Here is a 16278-nt window from a genome sequence, read left to right as displayed (position 1 = left end):
ACGCCTGTATATCTCGGGAGTTTCGATCTGGAACGTCCACTGTGCATTGGGTCGGGGCGGTTCCCATTGTGCATATGATGGTATTGTCGTTTGGAGAATGTTCGTTGAACCATCTTCGTTCTCTTCCAGCAGCAACCGACACGACTATCCAAAGGTGGCGCGCTATCCAAGGCTTGGGGACCTGCACCGTGATGTGTCCCGGCGAAATATGCAGCAGGATTCGAAAGAGCAACGAGTGATATGGCACGACTTTAAGTGGGCGTGTATCTACCGCCGCCACCGTGGAAGACGACGTCCGAAGTATTACTTTTCGCGACCGAGGATGTATATTTGCCCAGGTGATCAAACCCCGCGGAGCGATATGGTCCGGTTCCATTCTGGAGCCATTCATCCAGACACGGATCTTCAGCTTGCCAGGTACGGCACTTGGCGCCCATTTGGAATTCTTGCTGGAACCGGTCGATGATGGCAAACTCGTGGTGGTCTTGGAGATTCTTTCCCACTCCAGGCAAGTCAATCTTCACGGGAATGCCGTGCTTTTCGAGTTCTTCTGCGGGTCCGATACCACTGAGCAAGAGGATCTGGGGGCTGTTGCAGGTGCCGCCCGTGATGATGACCTCGCGCGTTGCAAAAGCTCTCCGAACAACGCCAGGATTGGTCTCGTGGGGGTCGGCGCCCTCCAAATACTCGACGCCTGTGGCTCTGGAGCCATGGTCCAGCAAGACACGTGACACGAGACTGTTGAGACGCACTGTCAGAGGATGGCCAGCGTGGAAGACCGAGTTGAGTCGTGTTGCTGCATTGCTCCTTCTACCCTCCTTGTCGACTTTGAATGGGATTTGGTACAAGTCACGATCACTATCGCGGCTAGGCCAGACATTGTTAATATCGTTGGTTACAATTGTCTCCCACTCGGTGCTTCCGCTCCGGTCCAGCTTGCCAAAGACTTTGGCCGTTCCCCTAGCTTCCTCCACGACCGACGCTTCGGTGACATCGACGCCGAGATATCCCGAAAACCCATGACCCGCAGTTCCCGGGGGAACGTGGTGGTTGTTCTCGATCTTCTCATAGTAGGGCCTCATGTGCTCGTATCTCCAGGTGTCATCGCCTGTCAATTCGGAGATGTTGTCCCAGTCCTCCTTGGGTGGAAAGACAACAATACCTCCATTGTGAGTGTCACAGCCGCCCAATGTACCGGCTCGAGGGTAGAAGACACCAAGCTGAGATGATCCCTCTGGCGGATCTGGTCCGTTGTATTTGGAGCCATTGGGTAATTGATAAACGAGTTTTTCATTCAGTGCTTCGTCTACTTCGTTACCGAAGTTCTTGACGTAGAAGAACCACGCTGCCTCCGGGTCGACCTGGTTCACCCCGTAAAAAGAAGGAATGGTTTGATTCCGAGTCCCCGTTTTGTTGATACCGGCTTCCAGCACAAGAACGGAGTGCCCTGCCTCGGCCAGATTGGCGGCCAGAGGAGCACCGCCAGGGCCGGAACCAACGACAATGTATTCGAAGATATCGGGTTCCCCATGCCTGGGGGAGGCTAGCCCGAGGGCCAGAGAGCCTGCTAGCAAAGGAAGAATAGCCTGAGTTGGCAACATGGCCCTTCGTTTGGATAAGGTACTGGCGGTCGACCAAGGACCAAGGCCTTCGCAGCAACCTGGTGTCTATCTATTCATCCGTCAAATCCGACATCGGGTCAAGGAGCCTGGTCGCCGGGCGGGCGCTGCCATCAATAACTCGAGGTGTCGTCTCGCATCGGTGAAAGACAACCACCAAGTTTTGGCGTGGGCCTAGGGGACCAAACATCTTTTTAGATGAAAACGATGCGACCAGCTCCTTGGGGCTCCGAGGGAGTGCTGATGGAGAGCAAGTCTGAACGATCTCAACTCGCAGATCCTTTGCTAAAGGCTCTGACGGACGTAGAAATGCAGGTGTTGCGAGTAAGAAACAGGATTAGCTGGGAGCTGTGGGAGATGTGGTACGTCCATGTGTGTGTGCGGTGTAAGCATGCCTATATAGCTGGAAGTTGGGTCATGATGCCATTTTTCTTCTGTGCAACGAAGAGAGTCCCATTTCCTAGCGCAGTTGCAAAGTAAAGATGATTTCGCATCGCATTTCCTGAGAGTCTGTAAACATCTGTGGGAGAAGCAATTAATGCCGTTTCCCTAAACCACGGCGTGATCGCTGTCCCATCTGCCTTTACGATTTGCATATCGATTAGGAGCTGCCGTCAGATTGCAGGTCCATTTGCTGTGGTTACCAACGCCAGTCCAAGCTGACTGGATTGTATTGAAGCGCAGCCAAATCCATTGGAAAGACGGTCTGAACATTGGAGCCGGTATCATTCATTATTGAGACATTCACCATGACATTTTGGTTGCCGCCGAACACTGCTGGGAGTTTAAATCTGGCAAAGATCTCCTAACGTTAGAAGAGGGGGCGGACTTAACAGGGGGATAATAACCATACCTCATGCATACCACTTTGGGCGTTGTACCAAAAATGTGTCGACTGCGCAAGTTGTATAGCTCCAGGCTGTTACCGATTAGACAATTAGGTTCTGATAACTATTGTTATTGTTAGGCCACTTGACCAGACTGTATGAGCTGGTGGAACGTAGCAACTTCAGCCCACATTGCCGAAGGCTTGGAGAGTGTCTCTGGCATCTTATCAACGACCTTCCCGTCGACAAGCCACATTGTTTGTCCTGGCGCAGGAACTTTCCCGCCGTTCTCGTAGTATCGTATAAGAAACTCAATGTTCTTCCGCTGAAATTCAAGGGATTTATCGTCCAGCGCTTCTCGTAAGTAGCCGAGCTTGGTCTTTGCATCGATAGGGGTTCCAACGTAGGCAGGCGCGAATTTGATTTCTTGTCCTTGGTTTGACATGTTGACGAAAATTCTAAGGTATCCGTTGAATCGAAAGGTTGTGAGTTAGTGTATTTCGTGGGTTAATGAAGGGAGGGTGTCCGTGATGGCCGGACGTCGGTAAGAGGGTGTGAGGGCAGGACGTAGATAAAGGACGTCGATCAAGAGCCTGGATGGAGCGGATCAAGGGCGTGGATAAGGTTAACGAACGGTGTCGATGAAGGAAGAGGAGCAGACTTCCAGCTACCCTGGTACAATAGCTCCCAACCTCCTTCCCCTCCCGGCTTCCGGTTCCACCTAAACACCAAAAGTTCCTGGCAATGATGAGTCTTGGTAAACCCTCTACAACTTCATTTTTCTAATTTTTGATTTCATCGCTGGATGATTTGTCATGGCGTGGTTAGCACTATTGCAAGAGCACCATGAGGAGATGGGTTGACTGCTGGGCCTGTACAATATCACTTAAGCTAGACTTGTATAACATCGCTAAGCGAATGCTAAGGCCTCTGTCACCATCGTCGAAGTGGGACTCGAGGAGGAAGCTGTCCGGTTAGGGAGGGCGATTCTTGTAGCGATGTCAAAAGGGGCGGGTGGCCCAATCCTGGACCATTCCCGAAGGCGAATTTCCTGCAAGGATTTTACTCATCAAGTTTTTCTCGCACTGCCTTACAACCTGTTCATGGCTCTTCATATCCCCATAAGTCTGGTTGACCTATGGAAGGTTATCTACCAGGCAACAGCACAGGCAACAGCGTCGACAACAGTTATCCGCAACACATTAGCGAGGCTACGCTATTTCTTCACCACAACATACCTTAGAGGCTTGCTGTTGTAGAGATGAGTCCGTACCACACTTAATCTGATGGTTCTTTTGTCTAGCCCAACACGATCCCGCCTGCCACAGGAATATAGGTGCCATTTAGCCAGCCAGCTTCCTCTTCGCACAACATTGCGACCGTCCATGCTATCTCCTCCGGCTTGGCGAGGCGCGAAGCCACTGGCGTATTCTCGATCACCGGTTTCAGATCGTCAATCACTGCTTGGGGGGCTGAGTATAATGCTTGTGTCCCAACCGGCCCCGGGGCTACGGCATTGACCGTGCATCCATACTTTCGCGGAAGTTCTCTCGCCCAACAACGCGTAAAGGCTTCGACCATGCCTTTAGAGCCAGCATAAATGGTCTGCTTTGGGGCGGGAGCACGGGAGATGCCGCTGGCAATGTTGACGATGCGGGAGTTCTGGGGACTGAGATATTTCAAGACTTCCCTCGTCAGCAGGAGAACCCCTCGACCATTTAGATTGACCGTTTGGTCCCAAACATTTGCAATCACCGAGTCGTCAGGATCATCCACCTCGGCCGGAAGAACCACACCCGCGTTATTGACCAGAATGTCGATCTTGCTAAAGGCATCGGCGACTGTTTGGGCTAGAATTTTCGGTCCTTCATAACTGGACAAGTCCGCTTCGACGATGATTGCCTTGGTGTCCGGAGCCAGTGTTTTCAAGACTGATTCTGCATTATCCCTTTCGCTGGGAAAGGGATAATTGATCGCGACGGTAGCTCCTCGTCTAGACAGCTCTTGAACGACCGCAGCCCCAATGCCAGATGAGGAGCCGCTCACAATGGCAACCTTTCCCGCCAGAGACATGGTGTTGAAAGTGATAGTTCGGCCTGAGATATCAATTGTGTTGCAAAAGCCACTCGCGCTTCTGGCGGCTCACACGAAGGACGGAGGTATTTAAATGTGCCACCGGACCACTTCGCGTGCTTCTGTCCTTGTTACGGTCACCGAATACAAATTCCGAGTGGCACCTGGGAACCTTGACCTATCGGAATTGCTGGTCTTTACAGCTCCACCCAGGTGGAAGAGGAAATCTGCCGCCGCTTCCGGCGACGTTTCCCCTCTACCAATTCACTCCCCTGGTCCCAAACACCCATCTCGAAAAGGTGCGTCCTTGACAGAGGGTTTTGGCAAGGCCGTCACACTCTCTGGGCACGATTCTCCTGGGTGAAGCTTTCCTGTCTTGCCGTAGATGTAGTCAGAGAATACATCCTTCACTCACTCAACCCAGGACGACCATTGTACAGTATCTTTACTGTTGGAGCAATGATAGCGACCAACGGAAATCCAAGATGGATGAGCCATCGTGCGTCCCGACCCGGATAAATTAATTCATTTTACAGGATCAGGCTTCGCATAATGGCCTCCCGTACAATCCATGAAACACTTCTCAAGTGCGTATCCGCCGAGGCCACCACCCTCTTCAGCCTGCCCATTCGGTTCCATTCAATTACACGAGACAACAGAAGGATTTGGTGTTGAAACTTCCGGTGTGATCCCTGCAGCCTCTCTGGGTGCAACCCATTCACAGACCCATTTCAAGAGAATTGTCCACATCGGGGGTGCGTTCTGGAGCGGACCAGCTACTGTCATCTTCACTTTCATCGTCGTCGAAGTCCAGAATTGGATATCGAGCAGCACCAGACATTCCCACGAGACGTTGGAGAAACCATTTCATCTCTAAGAGTTCCAGACTTGGTAACGGTAAGTTTTCAGGGTCCTTGGTAGTGAGTGTAAGAATCTCTCCAGAACAAATACGCGGAGTTGAGCCATCACCCTGAATACGAGGTAAGAAATATCCCTCGACAAAATCCAAGCCTTTTGATGATTTGGGTTCCGTAAAGTAAGTCAACCTCGCTATCAATCTCATACTTGCCAAAAGAGCTGAACAGTGAGTGTCTTACGATCACTTGAAAGTTGCAGCGGCTTAAGTGCAAACATGCCCATTTTCCACATATCATGTGTTTCGACCGAAAGGGAGATGAGATTAAAGCACCGGTCAACACTGGCATAAGGATTTTGATGTTGATGATCTTGAAAGATCGTCCGTTTCCATTTATTGACCCGGTTTTCGTCCCAGAAGATTCGTAAAGATGTCCAGAACTCGGGGACCCCGTTGAACATTTTGTTTCGATCAGCTTTCGACCGTGGATTGATCATGTAATAGGGGAATATATGGGCAGCATCCGGATTCGGCTTTCCCGTCAAAACACATTTGTGATCATCACGCTCTTTGCACTATATATTGTTAGAAAGAAGTATTCTAAGAGATCGAACGATTACCTCTTTCGCCGACCGCGGCACTGATGATTGTGTATCAGAATTCAGTTTCTCTAGGCGTTGTGGGGCTGCCTCGGATTCTCCGAAATTCGAATCCCGTAGTTTTTGAGTCCCTATGGACAGTAAGTATGTCAAATACCACTTGGATTGGCCTGAAATCCTAACAACTCACATTCCACAGGTACAAACAACAACGGACGCTCGGAGAAAACAATAAACTTTGGATTCGTTTTGGCAATCTCTTGTAGACGGTTCATATCGGCGAGCTGACAGCAAGCCCAGAAAGTAGGGAGACGGGAGCGCCGCGGAAAGCCTGCTTGATTTGGATCAGAAGCTGGGTGCGCTCTGGTGAGCGTATGTTGTAATCCTCATTGTCGAAGCCAGGCGCTGTTGTCTGGGCCGTTCCCTTTCGTGCTTTCTTCGAAGGGAGGTCGTTCTGGTGGTGAGTCACATCAGAGCAGGGCTACGTCGGGCCTTAAAGTTATAGGTGGGTCGAAACCAGACTATGGCTGGAGGAGGGCGTGTTGCTGGAGAGAGGAATGAAGGTGACGCTAAAGAGAATGAAAGGAAGTTCTTATAATCGAAGTCAAATGCAGCGAGATGCTCAGCCTTGGCGACCATGCTCCGAAGGCAGGCCTCATGGTCAAAGACTTTACCAGGTCGCAGCATTGTGGAATTCACCATTGGAAGCTCAAGCCACATACTGTATACCCGACCTCGGTTTCTCCCAATTGACCCTAGTTGTGCGATGGTAGTCCGCCAGATAGTAGAAAAGTCCTTCAAATCCATAGTAAAGCGCACACAAATTGAGGTACCGAAACATCAAATTGGAGGCACACGCATGTCTGGGCCATTGGCGAGCTCTTTGCCTCGCTGTCGCTCGATTCGCAATTTGTATAGACCTTGTGGCGTCAACAATGCCGGTGGCACTGGGAAGAAGCAAGAGGAGGCGCAATCACACCGCGAGATACAACCAAGCAAGGAGCATGCGTTATCCAAGAGGCTCACAGGGCGTCAGGATGGGCATGAAGGAGATCAAAAGCGAAGTCAGGAGGCAAGGAGGGGAGCTACAGACAGATTACATAGGCGACAGAGAGCGCATGACGGGCAACAGTCCCAAATCGAGTGCAAAATGGAAGGCCTCGACGTCGCCGGTTCAAAAAGAGAGGCAAAGTGGATGGAAAGGTACATGAACCAACCCCCCCCCCCCCAAAACCTTTTATTTTACGCCGGCGATTCGAGGTACCTTAATTGGTGTTTAGGCAACTCTCTGCCAAGAGTGTCTCTCCCGAGACATTCCCCTTTTCGCCAGCCTGATTTATGACTTCAACGTATGTCCACGAGCAGATATGGTGGAAGTTGGGCGGTACTCCTGGATATATATTTCCCTGCAGGGGGCTTTCGTGTCATGGTTTACAAGAGTCGGCAGCAGGTATGCTCTGGACGGACGAACTCGCTGGTCTTATCGATATCCGATTTCCATCTTCCTTTATTCCAACGTACAAAATATGGATCCTGAAACAAATTCATCACTTCTCCCAACTTCAGCCACCTTAGACTCGGCTGAAACAGGATCGAAAAGGAGCAAATCAGCTTATGCGACATGGGCCCACACCCCCCAGTACACCAATGCAAAGGCTTGCATAATGGACAGACGACTCCCAATTTATGCCGCGGTCAGTATTCCTCATCCAAATCGTCGAGCGAAGCATATTCGGCGCAATTGGAAAATGGATTGGCAAAAGTCTACGTTGAATAAGGTAAAGACGCTTTGAGAGGTTTATCGAGAAAAGACCTCCTTCCATACAACTACACCCTTGTACGAAAGAAAACCCTCGTTCCTTAGGACTACTGAAAAGGAAGGTAACTAGCAATACATCTAGATACTAAGAATACCTCGAAGACAAGCTTGAATCTTCTGCCTCAGGCTTCGGAGAGAGAATCTGTACCCATTTACGCACTCAGCCGGTGAACTCACCGGTCCATAGACGTCTGTTTTCATAAACATATTTCCATCCTCTTTAATCCATGCACAGTATTTGGCTTTACTCCATACACCATTTCAGGCTGTACTCAACATTTCAGATTCCTTTGAGCTCCATTCATCATTTTGACCTTCCTTCACGATTTTGTGCTGCCTTTATCATTTTAGATTTCCTCCACCGTTTTGGTTCCCTTAGCAGTTTCGGTTTTCTTTGAGTCCCCTATAGCGGATATTCTGAGATTACTGGTACCTTTGCTCAGAACCTGTTTGATATCCTCTTCACGTGCGAGAGCGTACTCGCAGAGCCCCATCGTTGATTCATTCCAGCAGGGCGACCACTCCTTACAATTACAAGGAATTCCCATCAACAACCCTGATCCCGTACCAAAGAGGTCGTGGGCCAAGGCATAGTCTCACAGTAGAGCTGACGCCCGCGCCCTTACTGCTAACGAAATGAGACAACGACAACAACGCCAGGAAGGGTGTCAAGTGGCTGAACGGGCACGTATACAACAGGCCGAGGAAGACTACATAGGACAGCTACAACAGACGACAAGTCAGGATCCATTTGACACTCAGTTTACTACCATCTCTGTGGCGGCGGCAAGGAACCCCCCTACGACCTCCTTAGATCAAAGGTCAGAGAGCGCAGAGGCACCTCAAACGCCGTCGCCGCGCCTGAATCAAGTCAGGCACTACCTATCCGAACGTCAACTATTACCGAGAGACCTCGCCGCCGTAGAACACCTTCTCCTGAACAATCCCCTCTTCCTGCCTCTGCGTATGAACTGCCTACTTCTACGGCAGCTTCATCCTGGAGAGAGTCGTCAGTTCCTATCCGCCTGAGCGGCTCGAGGAACCTATTACAGGAGAGCTCCTTCGAGGAGTGCCAGAACCTTTTAATTGCGTACTCTCTGTCACAGGGGTTAGACGTTATGATATCGCATTTATCAGACAGGGTGCAACTTGAGACGTATGGTATGCTTTGACCTCTTCAAATGAGTGTGGGATAGAGCTCATCTATTTTGAGGCTGGCACCATACACTGTCCCCAGCCCTACCCGGCCACATGGTCCACGGATTGGATCCGATGGCGATGGTCTTGTAGGACTGAGAGAGTATTGATTGTTTGAATCTATCTGAGCGAGGCACAAGCGACAAAAGGCTGCTATGCACGTGACTAGGCTAAGCCCAATGGGGAATGCCAATGAGTCTTTCATCGGATCTAATCTACGAACATGTCGAGTGATCAATAGAGCTTCTCGGGTGGTCCACAGACTGGATCCGATCCGTGGATCATCTCGATATCGACCTGCATCGAGTAGGGTGCCCCCCCCAGCCACATGGTCCAGGATTGGATCCGATGACGGGCGGCCGGGGGACTGGTCACTTGCTGAAGTGATGATGCCAAGCCACGGGTTTACGTGATTGGCTCGATAGTAGCCGAATTTGGCGCCAGCTGAATTTGGTGCCGAGTTTGGTGCCCCGATCCATTTCCTGAAAACATCGAGAAAGTTAAAGCACCGGAAACGGAGTGGTATTACAGAAGAGCACGTCGAGATAGTCAACTAAATCTCTGCAAGGGCTGGAAGTTGTTATCAAACGGATTTAACTGAGTGCTTTAGTTAATCGCACCCCTGAGGTTGTCCATAGACTGGATCCGATCAGGGGGTTGTTGTTAAACGAATCCAGTTAATGCCTAAGCCACCCGATTGAGCCAGCCAACCCGGTCGGGCCACCCCAAAAACACACCAAATACTTAAATTCATGCATCATCGTTATGGGCGAGGGTAGCCGGTTATTAGGCAGGGGTTGCCTGATGATGGGCTGTCCGCGGACTGGATCCGATCAAGTGTTGTTGTAGCGGCGGGAAGAGAATGTATGAACTAACTAGAACTATCTGCTTGGGGTGGCCGCTTTACTTATATATGTTCCGTAAACGAATGTAGGTTAGCGTAAGCCGGAACCCTTAGCAGAAATCTACACAAGGGCTATGACACGTGACTTATGCTATGCCAAGTTTATCGGTCGGATTATCGTCATTGCCGATAATCGATCGTCGAGGCGTTATCGAAAAACACGCTGCCGAAATACAGAGAGCAACTAGCATCCATGCAGTGAGTTGACGTCGGGGCAGTCTCATAGTAGTCCTTGATTGCTTCCATAGTTTTATTGTTACCATGTTCGTTACGCGCATCATCCGACGGGGTCTCCAACCCGGAACTTAGGTAACCACACATCAATAACAGCCGCACGTCCTTCACGAACAGTCTTCAGACCTTTCTCCAGCACATCGTCCAGTTCGGATGTGCTCTTGACGGTAGCACCATATCCTGCACCCGCGGCCACGGCAATTTGAGCATAATCACTTGGAGGATCAAAGGTAACGTGCAGGTCATCACTTTGCACCTTGCTGGAGTAACCGTTTTTATGCACTGCAATAGCGCTCAACATGGGGCTCTTCCAGCCCTTGTTGTTCAGGATTAACGTAAGGAAAGGCGCATCATATCTTCGTGCCATCCAATGGACCGTGGACGGGATGGAAAACAAAAAGGTCCCATCCCCCGTGATAGCAACGACGGTCTTCGTTGGTTGCGCAAGCTTAGCACCGATCGCAGCGCCTCCGTGCCAACCCAGCGCCGTCGCCCCAGACGTGAAGTACGAGCCCGGCTTGGATAGCTTGAGCACATCTGCCACCGGTCTATAGTTTGAAATTCCTTCGTTCAGGATGATGGTTTCTTCGTCGAGGTAGCTTCTCAATCGTGATAGGACGTAATGAGGCGTTAGAATGTGGTCTTTCTCGGGCACGCCTTCCAGAGACGCGAAGTTCGTAGCATACTCCCGGTGCCTTTTTTCCAAGTCCTGCACCCGCGACCGGACCTTGTCTTCACGGTCCGTGACTGTGGGATGACTTGAAACATAATGGTAGAGTTGTTCGACGGCAGTCCGTGAGTTGGCTTGACATGCGAGGTCCGTATCAATGTGGAATAGAGACATTTGGACTTTAAGCGGATCGACGTCGATATGATAAACACGAGCATTGGTGGGGGGTTTGAACTGGGTTTTGATCCATGGCACGTCACAATCAATGACAAGAACCACGTCTGCATCGTGCAGCACAGAATCCGGCGGTCCACTCCAATGATTCCCCAGGTACAGAGGATGGTCGTGGGGGAAGTTCAAATGGCTTGGTAAGGCTTCCTTCATCCTAGTTAGCATTGCTTCGTAAAAGGCGCTTTCCCAGTCGCCTTACCAGGACGGCGATTCCTAAAGATTCAGCCAGTTTCACAAAGCTCGTCACCGCATGAGGGTCTCTTCCGAGATAGGTCGTGACGGCAACTGGACGGGAGGCGTTGAGTAACGCTTCTCCGATTGTTTCAAGACTGGCCGGCGATAATGCCGACGGCGCGATGGGTTTCCACTTGGTAGCGTCAATATCGTAGGGGCTGATCCTCTCTTCCAGACATTCGCGAGACGCCATCAAATACGCAGCGCCCGGTGGCTCGCTCTGAGCCAATTGACTCGCCCGGAGGATGAGCTGCTTCACGTTCTTGCCAGTTCTTATCTCGTTCTCGTAGACGGTATATCCACGGGTGATGCCTCTCTGGTCGATGGTGTCTTGTATCGAATGGATGAACTCCTACCGGGCTCAGGGATCAGTCACTGGGAGGCCGAGGCCTTCTTTCTTGACGGGACTCACATTTCGACTTCCTACCGCCTCGCCTTCATCCGTAATAGGAGACGTTCCTGCTAACATGAGAACAGGTATCCGTGCCCGGGACACGTTGTGAATAGCTCCTCCCATGGAAAGCGTTCCCGCATCGACATGCACTAAAATAGCTTGCATCTTTCCACTGGCCTGGAAAAATCCTTGTGCCGCTGAGAGTCCGACAAACTCGTGCGGCGCAGTGATGAATCGTATCTTCTTCGGCTTGCCTTCGGCATGTTGCTTCGATATAGCCTCAAGAATTGCTGGATGATCGCTCCCCACGTTCAAGAACAGGTGTGAGACTCCCGCCAGTTCAAGCGCTTCAAGCAAAGCCGTGGACGTCGTGTAATCCTCCGCCATCTTAATCAACGAGGATATAATAGGAATGACCAGGTGATGGAATCGAGTGGAACAAAAAGTCACGATGCAAAGTAGGCCTGTCATAGGTTGGCTCGGCTATTCCGAAGTCGTATCCGGATAGTTTGTTGGAACAGCACTCTACAACGCTTACGCGACTCCCAAACGGGAAAAGTGGCTGATATGCTCTTGCCAAACCAAGAAAATTTCACGCTGATGAGGCTGGTCATAAGATGCATGTTGAGTCGGGACTACTACCTGATCCGTGAAGTCGTTGTCGGGAAATCCGCCTCTGGTTGAGGCGGCCCTACTGTTTCGGGTATGGTCGCAGGCTGGGCGCGCTGCCGCTTTTGACGTCTATAAGAACCCTCTTCCCTTCAACCTGTTTTCTTTCTCACCTCCGTGGCGCTGATGCATCCGTCGTGCGTCACACGGGCATCGCCTGAATCCTCTCTGCCGCACCGGCCTCCCTTGGATTCTCCACCGCCTCCTTTAAAATCCGCCTCGCCCCTCCCAGCGCACCCCGATCACCCTCTCAATTCTCGATCCTTACGGCCTCTGTACCCTCGACGCAGCCCGTTTCGGCCCCCTCCAAGTCTCCAATTCCCCCATGGCACATTTGGCTTCACCGGCTACACAACGTGCAGGCTCAGCTAACTCCGTCCTCTCCGCCTCGACCAGGGCCCTGAGAGTTCCACGGTGGCCAGAGGAAGAGAGGTGTCGGGATAATGGGCGATTTTTCAGGGCGATAAGGAGGTCGAGCACGAGATTTTTGAATGATGCGCACGTTTAGATGTGTTTCCTGACAATTGAGTATCTCACCTTCATCGATTAGGTGTTGCACAGCATCAGGCGATTCATGAACGTTCATCAACGTATATTGAGCTGAACTCCTCGCGGAATGCAGCGAGCCCTCTTCCAATGGCATACTTTTTTGATTATTTCTGACTTGGAGAGGTCGGACATGGAGAATCGCGCAAGGGAATCAACTGGGAAAGATGGTGTCACATTCCTATAGACCCGAAATATTAAGGCTCATGGAAGTTGTTGAGTGCTAAGTTGGCAAATGGGGGGACAAAGAATTCTAGGAACGGCTTCCAAAGGAGGGGGGGTTTCCTGAGATTTGTTGCGTGGTTGGGCGTCCTCCTGGTTATGCCCTGCGCCCTGGCACACTAACGTTGAAGTTCGCAGCCACGCAGCCCGCCCCTCCTCACGATTTTCTTTCATCCTGCAGGCAACCTTGCAGTCGTCTCAATTCATAAAGGAACGCACATACCGTCATGTATTTCACTGTCGACATTTCGGACTGATTAATGCGGAACAAACTCCTGCAGAATTGGACAGCTTCTGGTTGCACCACGTATGTATTGTTCCGTTCGCAAATTCTGGACTCTGCGACTGGATTAGTTTGCCCATGTTTGCAGCCCAAGGGGTATCGGAGCCCCAACTACTTAGAGCTGCCTGGTGAAATCACACGACTGTGACTCCATATTTTCTCAAGGCAACTAGGGGATACGATACGATACAACATTCATACACCCTGTGCGGGCTGAGCCCATAGGGGACTAGCTACTGTACTACATTATTTCTACCGATATCCGTCGGTTCATTCAGTGCCCAGCTCGTCGTTACCTTGTTGATCCCGGGCGCTGTTTAGGTTCGTAGTACGAAGTAGTCCTACTTCGGCTAACCTTCCCAGGGTTCACCATCCTCCCACATTTGCACCGTGGAAAAAATAAAAATTAAAAAAAAAAATAGACACAACAGGCTTGAGCCCCCTCCTATAGGCAGTGTATAACTGTCTGTTAGATGGGGCGCCACAACCAGCGAAAGCCTTAGTCAAGTTCAATCAAAGGAGAGTTTGAATCAGTGACCCCTCTAATGATATCACTTAGTATGACATCAACAATCACTGGTTGGAGCATTACGTTTACCCATCTAGAGCACCCAGGAGCTCAATGGAGCCTAGGCCGGACAACCCTCTTGCCGCACTTAGTGAGGTCCCTCAATTCTATCGGTTCGACTAAAACCCGGTGTTACCGAAGTTTCGTCCTTGATAGGTCAACCACGTCAATTGTGTCAATTTTGAAGCAGTTTCTGGTTGAAAAAAATATAAACCTTAATTTCACGCGCAATCACGTGATTTTTACCCCCGGCTAATGCTCCGCATTAGGACCACTTGACAATTCACCTAGAGGTTGTCATTCCTCTACTAATTTTTCTACGTTCGCTGTACGTTGAGTAGATTTGCGGGCTAGATTATATAAGACGAGGAGATTGACTTCTGTCGAGTAGAATGCTCACCCCCGCCATAGATCATGTCGATATCGAGGCTCGTCCGTTAACGAGTTATCTCGAATGTGATCAGTAGAGCTTATCTGGGTGGTTCCACAGGCTGGATCCGACGAAATACCACGACTCATCGGATCCAATCCATGGATCATATCGAGTTGAGAGGGCGGGCCCCGGGAGAGCACGTGATCCCGGAAAATGGTTAATCCGTTGAGGGTTGAGTGGTCCGTAGACTTGGATCCGATGGGCGACGAGGAGGGATTTCATCGGATCCAATCCGTGGATCATGTCGAGTTGGGAGGACGCCACCACCAGGGGTTAGCACGTGATCCCGGAAAATAGTTATATGATTGGTCGGCTCGTCGCTCTTGGCGTCGCCGCACAACGCCAAGCCCTAACCAAATCGTGGTTGACCTATCAAGGACGTAACCGAGTGGTAAAACCACTCGGCTTGCAGTCGAACCGATAGAATCACCTTGACTCCGGATTACCGCACCCCGTTGCCGTTACCGCATTACACAAGCGACATATAAGCATATGTCTTGGCGTTATCACGTAACTATTTTCCAGAATCACGTGCCCCGGGGCGCTCAACGGATTAACTATTTTCCGGGATCACGTGCTCCTCCCCGGGCCCTCTCGTCGCCCATCGGATCCAGTCTATGGACCACCTCAGACAAGCTCTACTAGTCACACTCGAGATGGTTCGTAACCGAGCGTTAACGGACGAGCCTCGATGTCAACGTGGTCCCTGGATTGGATCCGATGGGTCGTGGTATTCCATCGGATCCAATCTGTGGACCACTAAAGACGAGCTCTTACTGATCACACTCGAAATGGCTCGTAACGGGGCGCTAACGGACGAGCCTCGATATCGAGATGAAAGACCACCGCCATCGGATCCAGTCTGTGGACCACCTCAGATAAGCCCTTACTGATCATACTCGGGATGCTTCGTAACAGAGCGTTAACGAACGAACCTCGATGTCGACATGGTTCACGGATTGGATTCGATGGGTCGTGGTATTTCATCGGATCCAGTCTGTGGACCACCTTAGACAGGCACTACTGATCAAACTCGTTTCGACTTGCACACTCACTGTTTTGTCACCAAAATCCTGCTCTTGCCTGCACCTTCCTTTACCTCATCGTCGCTGTCGATTCTTGTAAAAGTAAACGTGGTGTTGGTTATTTACGCGTTAGTGGCGTGTGGTAGCAATTATCTTGCGCCCTGCGACTCAGGTAAATAGCCTGCGGACTGCGCATCTCTCTTGCGATCTGTCTTCTTGATTGGTCGGCCTGATCCCGACATCTTCGCTGGCGCGGTGGAGTTGAGGTGGCGCAGTAGAGGTAGGTGAAGGAGAGGGGGTAGGAGGAGATTCATCTCGAGATGGCTGCGCGAAGGGAGGTAGTTCAGTTGCTTCAGCTCGTTCTTGAACAATTGATGCGTCCCTGGCTTGCTGACGTTCGTGACGATCTTGTTGTCGCTGTGCCTGCGTAGCCATCTCAAGCGCAGTTAACCCGCGAGATTCCTCCGCCTGCGGTCGCTTCCTTTTGTAAGAACGTTTTGGTATGGGATCTGGCTGGTCAATTGGTAATGCTGCGAGCGCAGCTTGCCTAGAACCAATCTCTTGAAGGTTTTCAAGCATTCCCTGTATCTGTCGAGTGAACCTATTCTTCTCGTCAGTTGGTAGAGTCTCTCGCAGCTTCAGTACCTTGGTCATATCGCTATAGACGTCAGCTTTCTTCGGTGAGAAGAGGAGTGTTCGTGAGGCGTAAGTAGGTCGCCAGTCTCGCGGTGCTATGAAGCTTTCATTACTGTTTCGAAGCTTTAGCCACCACCGCGGATGAACAATACTCAGGGGAATTGCATCCATTGCTTCTCGGCCAAAGTGGATAAGGATGTGACGGCAAGGGAACCCATAGTGGAAAATCTGCTCGGTTA

At 50.8% G+C, this 16278-nt stretch overlaps 6 protein-coding genes across 6 annotated transcripts; all 6 read right to left on the bottom strand.

Annotated features, from left to right (window-relative positions):
• Positions 1–251: 251 nt before the first annotated feature.
• Positions 252–1601, bottom strand: Z518_00443 (uncharacterized protein; the record flags this gene model as incomplete). Its single annotated transcript, XM_013421046.1, has 1 exon — positions 252–1601. The coding sequence occupies one exon, from the start codon at positions 1599–1601 to the stop codon at positions 252–254; it is 1350 nt and encodes a 449-aa protein (XP_013276500.1).
• Positions 1602–2259: 658 nt separating this feature from the next.
• Positions 2260–2891, bottom strand: Z518_00442 (uncharacterized protein; the record flags this gene model as incomplete). The annotated part of the gene is made up of 3 exons (XM_013421045.1): positions 2260–2424; positions 2473–2538; positions 2592–2891. 3 exons carry the CDS (start codon positions 2889–2891, stop codon positions 2260–2262), a joined length of 531 nt encoding a protein of 176 aa, XP_013276499.1.
• Positions 2892–3745: 854 nt separating this feature from the next.
• Positions 3746–4519, bottom strand: Z518_00441 (uncharacterized protein; the record flags this gene model as incomplete). The annotated part of the gene is made up of 1 exon (XM_013421044.1): positions 3746–4519. The coding sequence occupies one exon, from the start codon at positions 4517–4519 to the stop codon at positions 3746–3748; it is 774 nt and encodes a 257-aa protein (XP_013276498.1).
• A 718-nt stretch (positions 4520–5237) lies between these two features.
• On the bottom strand, positions 5238–6249 carry Z518_00440 (uncharacterized protein; the record flags this gene model as incomplete). Its single annotated transcript, XM_013421043.1, has 4 exons — positions 5238–5530; positions 5617–5950; positions 5996–6105; positions 6165–6249. The coding sequence occupies 4 exons, from the start codon at positions 6247–6249 to the stop codon at positions 5238–5240; spliced, it is 822 nt and encodes a 273-aa protein (XP_013276497.1).
• Positions 6250–10171: 3922 nt separating this feature from the next.
• Z518_00439 (uncharacterized protein) lies at positions 10172–12044 on the bottom strand (the record flags this gene model as incomplete). The annotated part of the gene is made up of 3 exons (XM_013421042.1): positions 10172–11176; positions 11229–11615; positions 11676–12044. 3 exons carry the CDS (start codon positions 12042–12044, stop codon positions 10172–10174), a joined length of 1761 nt encoding a protein of 586 aa, XP_013276496.1.
• Positions 12045–15571: 3527 nt separating this feature from the next.
• On the bottom strand, positions 15572–16210 carry Z518_00438 (uncharacterized protein; the record flags this gene model as incomplete). Its single annotated transcript, XM_013421041.1, has 1 exon — positions 15572–16210. The coding sequence occupies one exon, from the start codon at positions 16208–16210 to the stop codon at positions 15572–15574; it is 639 nt and encodes a 212-aa protein (XP_013276495.1).
• Between the last annotated feature and the right edge of the window lie 68 nt (positions 16211–16278).

The sequence above is a fragment of the Rhinocladiella mackenziei genome (assembly GCF_000835555.1).
Source record: "Rhinocladiella mackenziei CBS 650.93 unplaced genomic scaffold supercont1.1, whole genome shotgun sequence".
Classification (NCBI taxonomy): Eukaryota; Fungi; Ascomycota; class Eurotiomycetes; order Chaetothyriales; family Herpotrichiellaceae; genus Rhinocladiella; species Rhinocladiella mackenziei.
The sequence above is the reverse complement of the archived record's forward strand: the minus strand, read 5'-3'. Positions and strand labels throughout refer to the sequence as shown.